Here is a 14767-nt window from a genome sequence, read left to right on the forward strand (position 1 = left end):
TGAAAAAACAATTTGGGCGATGATGGAAGAGGATGTGGCACAGGATGAGGAGGAGGAGGAGGAGGATGAAGAGGTAACATTTCAAAGGCTTTCAGGGCAGTCATTCGCAAGGGGCTCCGAGGGTGGGTTCCTGCACACACAAACGCCAGGGACACAATTGTCCAGCAGGGGCACAGTTCTGGAGGATGAGGAGGATGAGGAGGAGGAGGAGCTGGAGGAGGAGATGGAACCATGTTCACAGCAGGGTGGCACCCAGGCCAGCTCATGGCCATCACTGGTGCGTGGCTGGGGGGATACAGAGGACACGGACGATACACCTCCCACAGAGGACAGCCTTTCGTCGCCTCTGGGCAGCCTGGCACACATGAGCGATTACATGCTGCAGTGTCTCCACAACGACCGCCGAGTTGCCCACATTCTAACTTGTGCTGATTACTGGGTGGCCACGCTGCTGGATCCCCGTTACAAGGACAACGTACCGTCCTTAATTCACTCACTGGAGCGCGATCGCAAGATGCGCGAGTACAAGCGCACGCTGGTAGACGCCATGCTGCTGGCATTCCCATCTGACAGCGGGGCCACAGTGGAAGCACAAGGCAGAGGAGGAGGAGGAGGAGGTCGCCAACGCAACCAGGGCACCGCCAGCACCTCAGAAGGCAGGGTTAGCATGGCCGAAATGTGGAAAAGCTTTGTCAGCACGCCACAACAAACAGCAGCACCAGCAGCTCAGATGGAACGTCTTAGCAGGAGGCAGCATTTTACCAACATGGTGGAGCAGTATGTGTGCACACGCCTACATGTAGTGAATGACGGGTCTGCCCCCTTCAACTTCTGGGTCTCCAAATTGGGCACATGGCCTGAGCTTGCCCTTTACGCCTTGGAGGTGCTGGCGTGCCCTGCAGCCAGTGTATTATCTGAACGGGTATTTAGCACGGCTGGGGGCGTTATAACAGACAAGCGCAGCCGCCTGTCCAGAGACAATGTGGACAAGCTCACGTTCATTAAAATGAACCAGGCATGGATCCCACGGGACTTTTCCGTACCTTATGCAGAATAGCAATGGATACCGACCTTACCCACCCATTGTTCCATTTTTGCTCTTTCTCACTCTTTTGGGGTGTACCCTCATTTAAAATTTTTGAAAAGAAGCAGTGTTGGCTACCTCGTCCTCCTCCTCAGGGCCAGATTAATGTAGGGGCTATTGGAGCTGCAGCTCCAGGCCCCTACCTTTTATATAGGCCCCGGGTTGGCCATATTCACTGTTACCGCTCTTCTGTCACTTGTAAACACAGAAGTCTGGCTTCTATGCTCGCTTCCCCAGGCAGCACCCTCAGAACCTCCCCACACAGCGTGAAGGCCGGACAAGGAGGGACAGTTGGCGATGCATGGATGTGTTTATGGGCTTCAGAGACAGCATCCCATGTTGAATTAGGCATGCATGGCTGCACCCTTCCTCCTCTGGGTGCATGGCAAGGCACGGCCCTTAAGGCCCTTCAAAATCCTCAGCACCAAGCCCATGATGCTGTTAATCCGGCCCTGGTCCTCCTCCACCGCCGCTTCCACCTACACCGCCCATAGGTGTGCGCAGCCTATTGCATTAAGGTGTGCACCCCAAAGTTGAAATACACATGCATGTGTTTGCCAGCAGGGAGAGTAATGTATCGGGGCCATGTACCTGTAGGCAAGGAGAAATAGAGCAGAGCAGGTCCCAGGGAGATCTTTCCCATCTCCTCACTGGCAATGCTATGTGCCCTAGGTGATTAGGGTGTGCCCAGGCACACCCAGCACACCCTGTGCGCACGCCTATGTCACCGCCACATCCACCACCACCTCAACCTCCCTCCTACTCCATATGGGCCTCGTCCTTCAGAGATGAAGAAGAACATTGTTTTATTTTTCTGTTTTTTTTTGTTGTTTTAAGTTATTTCCCTATCCACATTTGTTTGCAGAGCACTTGCCATGCTCTTAATTACGTTTTGCTGCCATTTGCAGCACTCTAGCCCTTTCCTTTGGTGTTTTAGAGCCATTTTAGTGCCTTAAAGTTCGGGTCCCCATTGACTTCAATGGGGTTCGGTGTCCGGGAAAAGTTCGGTAAAAGTCCGGGACACGGACCCGGACTTTTTTTTAAAGTTCGGCCGAACCCGTCGAACACGGACATCTAGGTGTCCGCTCAACCCTAGTTTCTTTGCCTGCCGGAGATGCATCTCCTGTCGACAAGTAAGAGAACATCCAAGAGGTATGAGTTCCTTTACTTCTAGTGCCAATGGGAGACAATTCGATATTAAAGAGTGTATTTCCTGCCATACCACCTATGTCGTGTACTGTCTGCAATGCCCTTGTGGCAAAATGTACATTGGACGCACAAAAAGGACTCTATCCAAACGTGTATCCGAGCATATAACAAACATCATCAAGGGATACAAAGACCATAGCGTATCCTTACATTTTAAACTAAAACACAACCAAGACCCCTCAGGTTTAAAATTTTGGGGAATTGACAGAATACACCCCAATTGGAGGGGATCAAACATGGTCAGGGAATTATCACGTCGTGAGACGTACTGGATATACCTTACGGATGTACTCCATCCTAGGGGTCTTAATGTAGAGCTGGATGTGAATTGCTTCATCAGTGATTACTGATGGGGGAAGATCACTCCAGCTCCAATCTAAGGGTTGAAATACAGTCATGTAGTTTTCACTTTAATCGTCTTTTTAGCAAATTTCTTTAGTGCAAGGTGCGCTTTACCATCGGATCGGTAACATGACTGGCACTAACAGACTAATACAATAGCTAGGTCCTATAACTATATCTGGAACCAGTGAGCTTAGTGTTTTGCTGAATACCTGCACACCCATGCAGGATATTTTGGTATTAGGTATGTGAATGTAATCGTTAAAATATTTTTTTAATATATTTTTTCATATATATTCTTTTAATATTCTTTTACTATTTTATATTTTATATGAGGATTTTAGAGAATAATTCTTATATTTATAACATGTACCTAATATTTCTATTTTTAATATTAACATTTATCAGCATATATTAGATATGTATGCTTCGGGTCTGTGAAATTTGATAACGTATGTAAAATGGAGCCTAGGTTGACAGGGCTATACCAAACTATGCGTGTTTGGACCAAAGCAATTGTATCATATATGCCCGACTAATGTTATAAGTATGACATATAGATTGTGGCCGCAGTCAGCATTGATATCATGTTGTGCGATAATGAACAATATATACAAGATGACCACATTATCTATATGTATGTTGATGGTGTTCTTCTGAATATGGGCTCCGTCATTAATGAATACCAATGACTCCGGCGCTCCGCCGCGGCTGATAGGCTGCAGATGGGGTTAATGTCCGGCAGAGGTATGAAATAAATTGGAGTGACGTGACCGCGCAAGCACGCTCTCCGTTGAAGTCTGATGACGAAACGCGTTAGGGCGGTGACTTGCGCGGTCACCTCGGCAACAGGACGCTGTACGACCTAGGAATCCGGAGGTTCCGGGACGCTGTGAAGCAAGCGGGAGTCCGGTAAGCGGCCGACAGTGACCGTACTGCCACACCGATCTATACATGCTTGTTCTATTCCTTTTTATGTGAGTGTAATGGGTGAAGGGGGGAGTTGTGAATAAAGGTACATGGTGTTTTAAGCAATATTGCCCTATGTGTATCTTTGCTCCTTCCTTATGCACCGCAACCATTTGGGAGATTTTCTACTGTGTATGACCCGGTGTTCCAAGGATCCGTTTGCGGAGAGAGTCCAGACTGGTTTTCATTATTGGGCGTGTATGCTTGAGCCTTCTGGTAAGCGTATATATGCATATATCCCACGAGTGGTGAGGTGGAGGTGCACATTGACTAACGGCAAGGTGGAGCGTTATACCCGCACTGAGGCTAAGTGGTGTTGGACTTCTCTATCAGCACGGACTTTATTCTATTTTTATTACAATAATTACTGTGGACTTACATTTAATTCATACATTTGTAGCAATTTATTTGCTTATGATCACTTTTGCATCCTATGTGGATAACTCATTAAGCGCCGCTTGTGCGTATTTATATGCACCTTTTTTCCATTTGTGTATTTATTTAAGGTGGCTGCTCTTTTAGTCTTTTATACTAAGCGCTGGGTGATTGAGTGTTCAGATTTTCTTGGTGCTCAGTCCTTTTTTCTGATATAGATGTAATATGTCTGTTATACGATTGAAACAATGTTTTTTTCTATTAACATAATGGAGGAATATCCATAGCTCCATTTATTTTCCCCCTGGGGAAAGGTTTCACATGAAACGCGACGGGTCATTTGCCAAAATCTTTTTATTGATGCTCCATGCATCCTGATGATCATCTATTCTAAGCCGTGAAATTATTTTATTGTCCATACACTTATACAATTTTGTGATGTATTTTTGTTGAATACTTCCTTGTTTCACTATATTTTATCTTTATATGATTGAATAAAACAAGATTATACTACTATTGGTGTTTAGTTGGCTTTAAAGTCCCACCCATACAGGGGGGTTCTCTTAATATTACCTTTAACCCTAATATTGACCCCTAACCTTAAGCCCAATCCTAACCCCTAACACTAATATTAACCCCTAATTCTAATATTAACCCCTACTACTAACCCTAATATTGACCCCTAACCTCTAACCCTAATAGTAACCCCTAACCTCTAACCATAATAGTAACCCCTAAACCTAATAGTAACCCCTAACGCTAATATTAACTCCTATTCCTAACCTAATATTAAATACATTTAATAATTAAATAATAAAAAACTAATATTAACCCCAAACCCCAATATTGACCCCAACCATAATATTAACCTAGAATCCTAACTCCTAAACCTAATAACAATCTCTTAACCATAATTTTGACCCCTAACACTAATATTAATCCCTAATACTAATAGTAACCCCTAATGCCAACCCTAATATTGACCCCTAGCCTCAGTATTACCCCTAATATTACTATTGACCCCCTAATATCAACCCCTAATCTTGACCCTAATATGAAAAAAAATAGTAAATAATAATAAATAAAATCAGATGAAAAAGCTGAAATACATAGCAACAGATAATGAAACAGCTTATATTTTTCTTTATTGGCTAATAAAAAAATGCCAAAGCTCAAAAACACTGTACAAAAATGCTTAAAACACATTTAAAAAATACCCCAAAAACTTTAGTAAAAACGCAATGCTCAGGTGTGAATGCAGCCTAAGGCCCCTTTCACACAGGCGGACCGTTCAGATCCACCTGTCCGTTTATTTGGCGGATCTGAACGGTCCCCCCATGCATCCCTATGGGGCATCAGATGTCAGCGGAGACATGTCTGCTGACATCCGGTCCGATCCCTCAAATCTGAACGGATGGAAACCCTATTTTCCATCTGTCCAGCTTATCGGATTGGATGGGATTGGATTCCCCCATAGAGATGTACGGGGAACTGACACACAGCGCAGAGAACAGCTTTCATCCTCCTGCTCAGCGGGGGATCGGCGGATTGATCCCCCGCTGAGATAAACGGAGTCCGTCCGACGGACGGATAGTGTGAAAGGACCCTAAGATGCTCTTTTTATATCCAGTCAAGTTACTGACCTGTTGCCAATTAACCTAATTCATTTCAAAATGTTCTTCCAGCTCTTTGTTAGTACTACTTACTTTGCCTGCTTTGTCCCACTTTTCCAAAAATGTGTTGCTGCCATCAGTTTCAAAATACCTCTTTTTTTCTTAAAAATTGTACATTTTCTCAGTTTAAACATTTGATATGTTTTCTATTGTGAATAAAATATAGGTTTATGAGATTTGCAAATCATTGCATTCTGTTTTTATGTAGATTTTACACACTTTTTTGGAATTGGGATCGTATGTGTAAAAAATGCTATCTAAACAAACAGTACACATGCGTTTACTGCACATATTTGCAGTAAGGGGAAAAAAAAAAAAAAGTCTCTCTTTTCATAAGATGTTAAGTAGCAAACAACGAATGAATGTATTTAGAAATCTATTTAAATTATATATCATAGTTATCAGATTTTCTTTAAACACTAACAGGATTTCAGGGACCGCTAAATTTAATAAGAAATCTGTTGAAGTGAATATAGGTTTCAAAAAAAGAAACAAAGGCATGCTGTCTACTAGAGAGTACTGTATTAGATCAAAGGATATGATGTCAGTTGATAGAGAAACAGGTCAGGCAAGCCCAGGTAACTCAGGAAACAGGTTGCTAATTATTCACTAGCTAAATAGGTATACTATTGCAGCACTACAGTACTTCGCAGAGTCAGGAGGTCACAACCTGCACAGTAAGTTATTCAGCGTGGACAAGCTACCTTGCCTTTTTATTACATGAAAACTACAATGGGAGAAAAGGAATCAAATTCTGCCAGTGTGTCTCTGCAAGGTAAGTTCAACAGCCTGCTAAGTGATTTTTTTTTTCCGGAGTTCAGGTGTTAGATTAGTCTCTGCAACCTGTGATATTTTTATTGCCTCTTGCAACAGCATGTGTTAGCGTTTTCATACCTAAAGCAAGACTAATTGAAAATGTGGTGTGAGAGGAAAAAAAAAACAAAAAAACAGAAAGTGTTCTGAGTATAGGTATTTTTCTGTCGCACATTGTTAAGGTAATTTGTGAGTGATAACATGATCTGTGGCAGTGAGCTGGAGCTGGCATGCCCTATTCCTGGAAATGTATCATTCAGTCATCCTGCATCTGTCAGTTTGACAGGCTCTTGTACCAGTGCACGTTGTTAGTGCGTTTGATTATAACTGTGCATGTTCATTTGGTGTGTAAACATATGTATGGTGTAATCATCTTGTTACTGTTTGCTGCTTTTTATGCTAGACTTTACAAGTAGGCGAGAGTGTTTTGTGTCTTGTCTGAGCGTTTTGTATTCAATGGCATACTACTAAAAAATGAAAGCAGAGATTTTTTTTCCCATTGTTAGGGTTTTCTAGGGTGAGAATAGGGATGCAGCCATGTGCAGACTTAATTATTACAGCGCTGCATAGTAATGCATACGTGCAAACCAATTACCATCTATTAAAATGTAAGTTTACTGCAAACACATCAGTTAAAGAAAAGTAATCCTGGCTTGTTAGTATTGGTTGTTTGTACTTTTACGCTGCCTTTTGAAGTAAATGTAAAAGCATTGTTAATTTGCAGCAGGTTACTACATAGCAATGACACAGTGACCATGCAAGTCTCAGTGTTCTGCTCCACTGTAAACAATATATTTTGCATTCACGTGGTTCCAAAGCTTAGAGCAGCAATAACGAAACACTGTGCAAAAATTAAAATAAACAATTGCATTACATGTGGTTTAGGGCCGCTTTCACGTGGCTGTGTAGGTTGGGGGGGGGGGGGGTTGGTGCGGCATAAAAACAGGTGGCTGTGCTGCGGTTTTACTGGGTCCTGGCCATGTACCTGAATTTGTAACCCTTCAGCCTGACAGGGCTGTACACATGCCAGGAATCGTAATGCTTTGTGGCCGCTGAAATTTTCACTCTAGCCGAAGAATTTGACAGGTGTCACCTGTCAAACTTTCCCCCTGAGATCAATGTCTCGATTGTCTCACAGTGTAGCATTGTCTTTCAGTAATAAAAAAATTGGCAAAAAACAAGTGTCAAGAGGAAGCAGTAGTACTTCCTGAATGCTTGTCAGTCACTGATATTTACCCTCTGAAAAGCGTTCCTTCTGTCTGAAAAAACTTCTAAGGCTGGCAATACATTATACAATTTTCTTCTATAGTTTTCCTAGATTTACCAAAACCATATAATATGAGGTCAAACCTAAACCCTTTCAATTCAAATGCAATCAGGCAGGCCCTTTCACTACATAGTTGAAGGTAAATCTAAAGGAAATTAAATAAGGAAATTGTATAATGTATGGCCAGCCTTAGGCTTGTTAAGACTTGTGGATGTTAAAAACATGCGGTTGAGACTTTTTACTGCCCATTCAACCACCTTTTTAAGCTGCAAAGGTAACCGATGGAGGTGCAAAGCTTTGCTTCACGTCCACAGCAAAAACAATCACTTTCTGCCATTTAAGTACCTTGGGGCAACAATTACAGGGCTAGAAAAGGTGGTGAGGAAGGGTCAGCATCATGGCCTTTGTCCAGTGAGTGTGAACTGATTCAGGTTACATTCACTGGTTAGTGCTGGTGTGAATGACAGCAGAGGGAATATGCTGATTTCTGCTGGTGTTTCTGCCACCTGTGAGAGACTAGCTGCCACCGCCTAGTCCTGTATACTTCAAAAACAGGTCGGCTGCAGCTAGCCGTGGCTATCTGTCCAGCCAGTCATTGTCTGCGGTGATTGCTGCCTGGAACACACATCTGTAATTGGGGACCAATTACAACATGAGTGGTAACATGCAGTATTTTATGTAATATATACATTGTGGTAAGACCATTCACTTTGGGGTGTCAAAGTTTTTGCAATGCAGTTCAACACAAAGGCGGTTCACATGCATCTTTGTATTATTACTGAAATACAATAGTGTGAACAGATCCTAAAGCGTAATAATGTGAAACCAGGAATTAGAAGAGTGAGTAGCAGAGGTGTGCGTCACAAAAAATGGATGGCCAATCCTTTGGCAGATAAACTAATAAACAAATGAGTATTTTAACTGTGTATTTAGCTGTTTCTCTAGGGCTTACCTTTAACATGATGGAAAGTTGCAGTTAACAGTAAGAGCCCTTTCACACAGGCGTTCTGCCTGGCGGACTCGCTTTGCTCAGCGGGGGACTGATCCCCGTTGAGCAGGAGGATGACAAGTATGTTTCCGCTGACTGTGCTCAGGGCCCTGCTATTTTCTTTTTTTTCAAAGTGTTACATTTTGTAAAACCTGCACCTGATGCTGCCCTAATGTTTGTTTATATAGACAATTCAATAATGCAGTTACCCACTTGCCTGCCACAATACTTATGTATAGGCTGCAAGTGATTTACCAGGGTTATGGCTGAAGCTATCAGCCAAAGCCCTGACATTTTTGTTTTCAGCTGACGATTCTCTTTCTCATGAAAGCATCCTGAGCAACTAATTAGCTGCTGGATTGCTTTTAGAAGCAGCGGGAGGGGTCGACCACCTTCTGCTCGCTGATGTGTTTTAGGTTTACTGTTTTTACTGGTGAGCCCGAGAAATGATCTGCTGGTTTATGCGGCTGGAAATAGAGGTAAACAGTGACCAGATCATCTCTGATCACCTCTATGATCCAGGAGGACCAGATCAACGTCATGAAGGGTCTAGGACAGAAGTTAACAATTTTTTTTTTTAAAACAAAAAAAAAATGTTTTAATTGGAACGCGGAATGGCACCCCCTACTTGATACAAGAGTAAAAGCAAGATTTTAAAAGCAAGATTTTAAACTTTAAGTGAACCTTTACATTTAATTAATTTCCTTGATACTGCACAATGAGAGGTATTTTTCTTCTCTACATATACCTACCCTGAGGATATTTATTGCACCTGGTGAACCTGGAAATCTTTCTAAGCTGGTGTTGACTACCTGTAATGGGGGGTCACATATATCTGATATTTACCCTGAGGATATTTATTGCATCTGATGAACCCAGAAATCTTCCTAAGCTGATGTTGACCACCTGTAATGAGGGTCACATGTATCTGGTGAGTGGAATGTGCATGTGATTGCTGGTGGAGGAGTGGACATTTGCACAAGCCACGGGTGTCTTTTTTTAAGCAAATTCTCGTGGGAGAATATTGTATAATATTTGAGACTTTATGAGCACTGTATTTGTATTAATTTCTCCTAGAATTTGTTCACTGCTTTTTTTTTTTTTAGCGCGGTCTACCTGTTTGATATTTACACATAACCTGTAAAAATGTTTTAGGTGTTGTCTATGGAGATTTTTTAAGTATCTTAGGTTGTCACCATTCCACAAGCGATAAAAAAACAACTGCGCTAGTCCAGAAAGAAAAAAGCAACAACTTCAAGTGTGACCGACACCCCAAAAAACAATAATATAAATAAGTTGCACTAGAAAAATGAAACCTATAATTTGAATTATATGGTAATCAAAAAAATGTCCGTGTAAATGTCCAATAGTTGGAAACGTTTGCCTTAATGTCCATGTCATTTTGCTTTATGTTCACTATTCAGTTAAACACTTTTATCTGGGTGTTCTAATTGAAAAATAAAAACATTTGTTGGACAAATGTCAAACACATTCGTGTATGCTGCACAAATTTTGGCTGTAACTTCTCGAATAGAGCAATCCCTATGGGCTCCATCTAATGGCCAAATGTGGTGTATCTGCGCTAATGAGATCAGACGCACCTAAATGGCAGGACAGGGAGGATGACTATAGCGATTACAGGAACAATGTCCTATGAGGGTCCCTGCAGCAGGTGAGAGCTATTTTCTCCCCCTCTCCCTCCCACCAGTTCTTGTAGATGCCACCTGCTGTACTGATCGCCTCCCCCCCTCTCCTACCCACATTGGAATCTCCCTGCAGGCTGCTGTGTGCTCCCCCCTTGCAGCACTTCAAGCTTTCCCCTCCTGTTGACTGCTGTGGGCACACAGGGTGTTAAAGAGGGAGAGCTTAGAAAGGGGCTGGGAAATGTGTTATTTACCAGCCTCTTCCTTTATTGAATGATCAATCACTCACTGTGTTCATTCATAACTGAAGCATAGTGAACCGTGTTTACTATTCTTCAGTTTACAAATGAACAGGAGCCTCTGTCTCCTCCTTTTTCATCTGAAGTGCAGCTGAGGCTGCATAGAAAGAAATTGAAGAATCTGTGTCTTCAATGCTTTGTTTTAAAGGTGAGATTCCAGGGGCCTGTTTAGACCCCTGATATTTCACCCTACCCCCCCCCCCCCCCCAAAGTTTCAGGTATGCTCTCTATGGCCCCGTGATTTCCAACAGCAGCTCTGCTCACATTTCTATGATCCCCAAAATGTTTATAATGTATTCAAGCTCATGGCCTTGAAAAGCCTTCTACAGAGTAGTGGGGCAAAAGACACGCCTTTCGGTGCCTTGTAGAGCTGGCTTGCATAGTCCCCATGGTCTTGATTTGTCTGTGCAAAAACTCTAGCTTTTGGACTTCTTGGGGACTTAGCAAGGGGATACATTTTCAGGGTAGGTGCCAAGCGATGTGGGGTCACAAAGTATATTGAGCTGAGCTGAGAGCAAAGTAACGCATTTCACTGATACCTCAAATTAAACTTAAAAAAAAAAGTTGTAAGGGGCTTGAATGAATGTAAAACAATGCAATGTCATTTAGTATCATTTATCACTCTGGAATATTTACAGCTGCCATTATAGAATATAGAGCTGGGACATTTGCATAGTTCTGTTGATGGTTGTTTAACATTTCTTATTCATTCTTTTGCATGTGTACAATGTCAAAGAATTAAATATTTGTTCTCGGCTGACACTAAGCTCTATTCAGAAGACTATACTGGATGCCAGAACAGTTTGAAGGCCTGTCTGATTCGCAATGTAATCTGAGCCAGTCCTACTTTTTGTTCTCACACTGCAGTGAGAATACCTCTGCACACACATTTCACTTGTTCTACCTCAGCTATTTACTTTCCTCCCAATCTACCAATATGCCAGGGAATGTTTGTGACTTTTTAACCCTTACCCTTTCGAAATACACTTACTGCTTTCTATTTAGGGACCTTGCAAAGTGGGCAATGAATGTAAATCACAGTAAAAATACTAAGTACACATTGTTATTTAGCTCTCATTCTGGATGTAGTTCTAGTGAATATTTTTATAACCTCTTATACATGTTCAGAAAGGATGAAGATGCATTAGAAATGATTTAGGGACTAATAAAATTCACATAATCCACAGTACATGCAGTTGTTTGTGACTATTGCATTGCTTTTTGAACTTATGGGTGCTGTAGACACTTGTGTACATTGTGTAAATGTTCCTTAGACTTTAGATTATCCCTATATGTTATTATCTTTGTCACTTAAAGAGTCTGTAGGCAGGTTCCAAAAATGTAATTTCCATTGTGTATTAAAGAGCTAATGTTTGGTGGCTTGGGGGTTAATGCGCTGTGGTAAGTCTGTCATTTGGCCTGCAGTGTTTCCCATAGCAGACATTTTTAATGGTTGTTGCTGGTCGTGGGAATGAGAAGGAACATACATAGGGAGATGTAGAGTTACACCAAGTACCCTTGGTAGGACCCTGAAACTGGACTGTTAGTGAGCCATGCTACCATTGGTTGGGAATCATGTTTAAAGTATGAGACCCCACAGCATAGCCCAAAGCCCAATTTAAAATGTAAACACTTGCCTTCCTTAGGCCATGTTTACATGACCTCGGGATCAAATGGTTATACACTCATGATACTGATATTGTTTTTTTTAGCCTTTTAACTTTCTTATAAAAGTAATCCAAACCGCTCTTCAGCCACCTGTTCCCTTTTATGGGGTCAGAAGGAAGTCCCCCCCTACCACCACCACCTGGCACCATTCTTGGGCTCTCCCATTCCATAGGGGAATCAAGGATCACTGTAAATAGGTGGGTAAGCAGCCCACAAAGTAGATGGAGGAACATCCATTCCTCCACTGTCTCTGTGATGAATGAAGCCAGATGCGACAAGGATTTTGTCACTTTTAAGTTTCAGTGCTGTGTTTGCCTGGCCACTACTGCCAGGAAGGCAGCTGATCAATCGATCTCTGTTTGATTGGCTGCATTGGAGGGCAGAGGAGGGATCAGGGGTCTAATTGACCTCTCCATAAAGAATAGCTGTAACGACCCAAAGCTATTACAGAGATGTTAATCTCCCTTGTGATAGCATAAACTGACTGAAAAAAGGTGGAAAATCCAATAAATTAAAAAAAAAAATCAGATGCAAACAGGCGTGCGCGGCCTGCATACATATGTAAACTGTGATTGTACCACACATGTGAGTTAATGCTATAAACATCAAATTGAGAGCAATAATTCCAGTGCCAAAGCTCAAGTATAACTGTAAACTGGTAACGTTTAGGGATGATCGAACTTTTGAAAAGTTCGGTTCGACCAGAACACCCAAACTTCCCGAGTTCGGGTCCGGATTCCAGAACCCCATTGAAATCAATGAGACCCGAACTTCGGTAATCAAAAAACACCATTTGAAGCCCTAAAACCCAATAAATGCCCCTAAAAAGTGCCTAGGGTTCTGGGTCATGCCCCAGGGACTATTAATCACACAAAAAAAGTTCTTAAAAATTGTCGTTTTTGATAGAGAGCCAAATATTGAAAAAAAAAAGAGATTTCTTTGGATTTAGTGTCTGGGGGGTCTAAAAAGTGTACCTGTGAAGTTTCAGCTCTTGAGCATGTCCAGAACCAGAAAAAAAAAAGATTGTTTGTATTAGAATTGCAGAAGAGCAGGCATAGGGCTCCGCTATTTTCACACCCCGCCGTTTTTGTTGCAGGCATTTATTGGGCTTTTTTGTGGACGTCTTTGGAGGGAGGCATGACATCTGAACTTTTGTGTAGGGGTATATATACACACACATATATATGTATATATACACATACACACATATAGGTGTGAAAGTAGCAGAACCCTATGCCTGCGCTAATGAAATTATTTGCAGGCATAGGGCTCCGCTCCTATCACACCTATATGTGTGTATGTGTATAAATACATATATGTGTGTGTGTATGCCCACAAAAAAAAATGCCCAAAAAAACGCCTGCAATAACACACCTGGGCGTTTTTGTTGCAGGCATTTTTTGGGCGTCTTTGGAGGCAGGCATAACATCTGAACTTCTGTGTAGGGGTATATATATACACACACTTATATGTGTATATATACACATACACACATATAGGTGTGATAGGAGCGGAGTCCTATGTCTGCAAATAATTTCATTAGCGCAGGCATAGGTTTCTGCTACTTTCACACCTATATATGTGTATGTGTATATATACATATATGTGTGTGTATATATACCCCTACACAGAAGTTCAGATGTCATGCCTGCCTCCAAAGACGTCCACAAAAAATCCCAATAAACGCCTGCAACAACAACGGCCAGGTGTGAAAATAGCGGAGCCACTACCCTGCTCTACTGCAATTCTAATACAAACAATCTTTTTTCTATGGCGGTCACCCTGACATGGAAGAGTTTGGTCACCCTGCCATAGCAGTCAGAGTCAGTTCACCCTACACTACACTACGGTCACCCTGACACTTAACACTTTCCCTACAGAAACTAGATTATTGAATCTAACTATAGTGGAAAATAGTACCCTAACTACACTAGATATCCCTTTCCTCACACTAATAATTGCTAAATGACACTTTTGAAGCAGGAGTAACAGAACTGCTTCCACTCTCTTCTACAGCCCCTGTATTACAATGCTAGAGATTTGGTGGGGCTATCTTATATACTGGGGGGGCATATTCACTACTGATTGGCCTCTGGACCCCCTAGTCACTCCAATCACATTCCTAGCATCCTCCTGCCCCCTCAATTGGCTTTCACTGATGGTTCTGGTCCAATCACGGCCTTTTAAAGCCCAGTTCCTGTCCCATTGCATTTTGGTTGGTTCTGGTTGCCGAATTCCGTACTTTTTTCAGCAAAAAGTTCGGAATTCGGACGAATTTCGAACAGTCAATGTTCGGGTCGAACCGATGTTCGACCCGAACCGTTCGATCATCCCTAGTAACCTGTAGAGGTGTTTAAAGCTGATTTTATCATGTCTGTGAGAAATGTCAAAATTGCCCCGGAAGATAGGTGATTAAAAAGGAGTACTGTCATGTCAT

At 42.1% G+C, this 14767-nt stretch overlaps 1 protein-coding gene across 1 annotated transcript in view; it reads left to right on the forward strand.

The window, feature by feature from the left end:
• The first annotated feature begins 6302 nt into the window (after nt 1-6302).
• The window catches only part of NAALADL2 (N-acetylated alpha-linked acidic dipeptidase like 2), a 1571070-nt gene continuing 1562605 nt past the window's right edge, over nt 6303-14767 (forward strand). The window contains exon 1 of the mRNA XM_082249039.1: nt 6303-6427. Coding sequence (XP_082105165.1) covers nt 6373-6427 — 55 coding nt within the window. The 5' untranslated portion in view covers nt 6303-6372. The remainder of the gene's footprint in view (nt 6428-14767) is intronic.

The sequence above is a fragment of the Pelophylax lessonae genome, assembly GCF_965119305.1.
Source record: "Pelophylax lessonae genome assembly, chromosome: 3".
Lineage (NCBI taxonomy): Eukaryota > Metazoa > Chordata > Amphibia > Anura > Ranidae > Pelophylax > Pelophylax lessonae.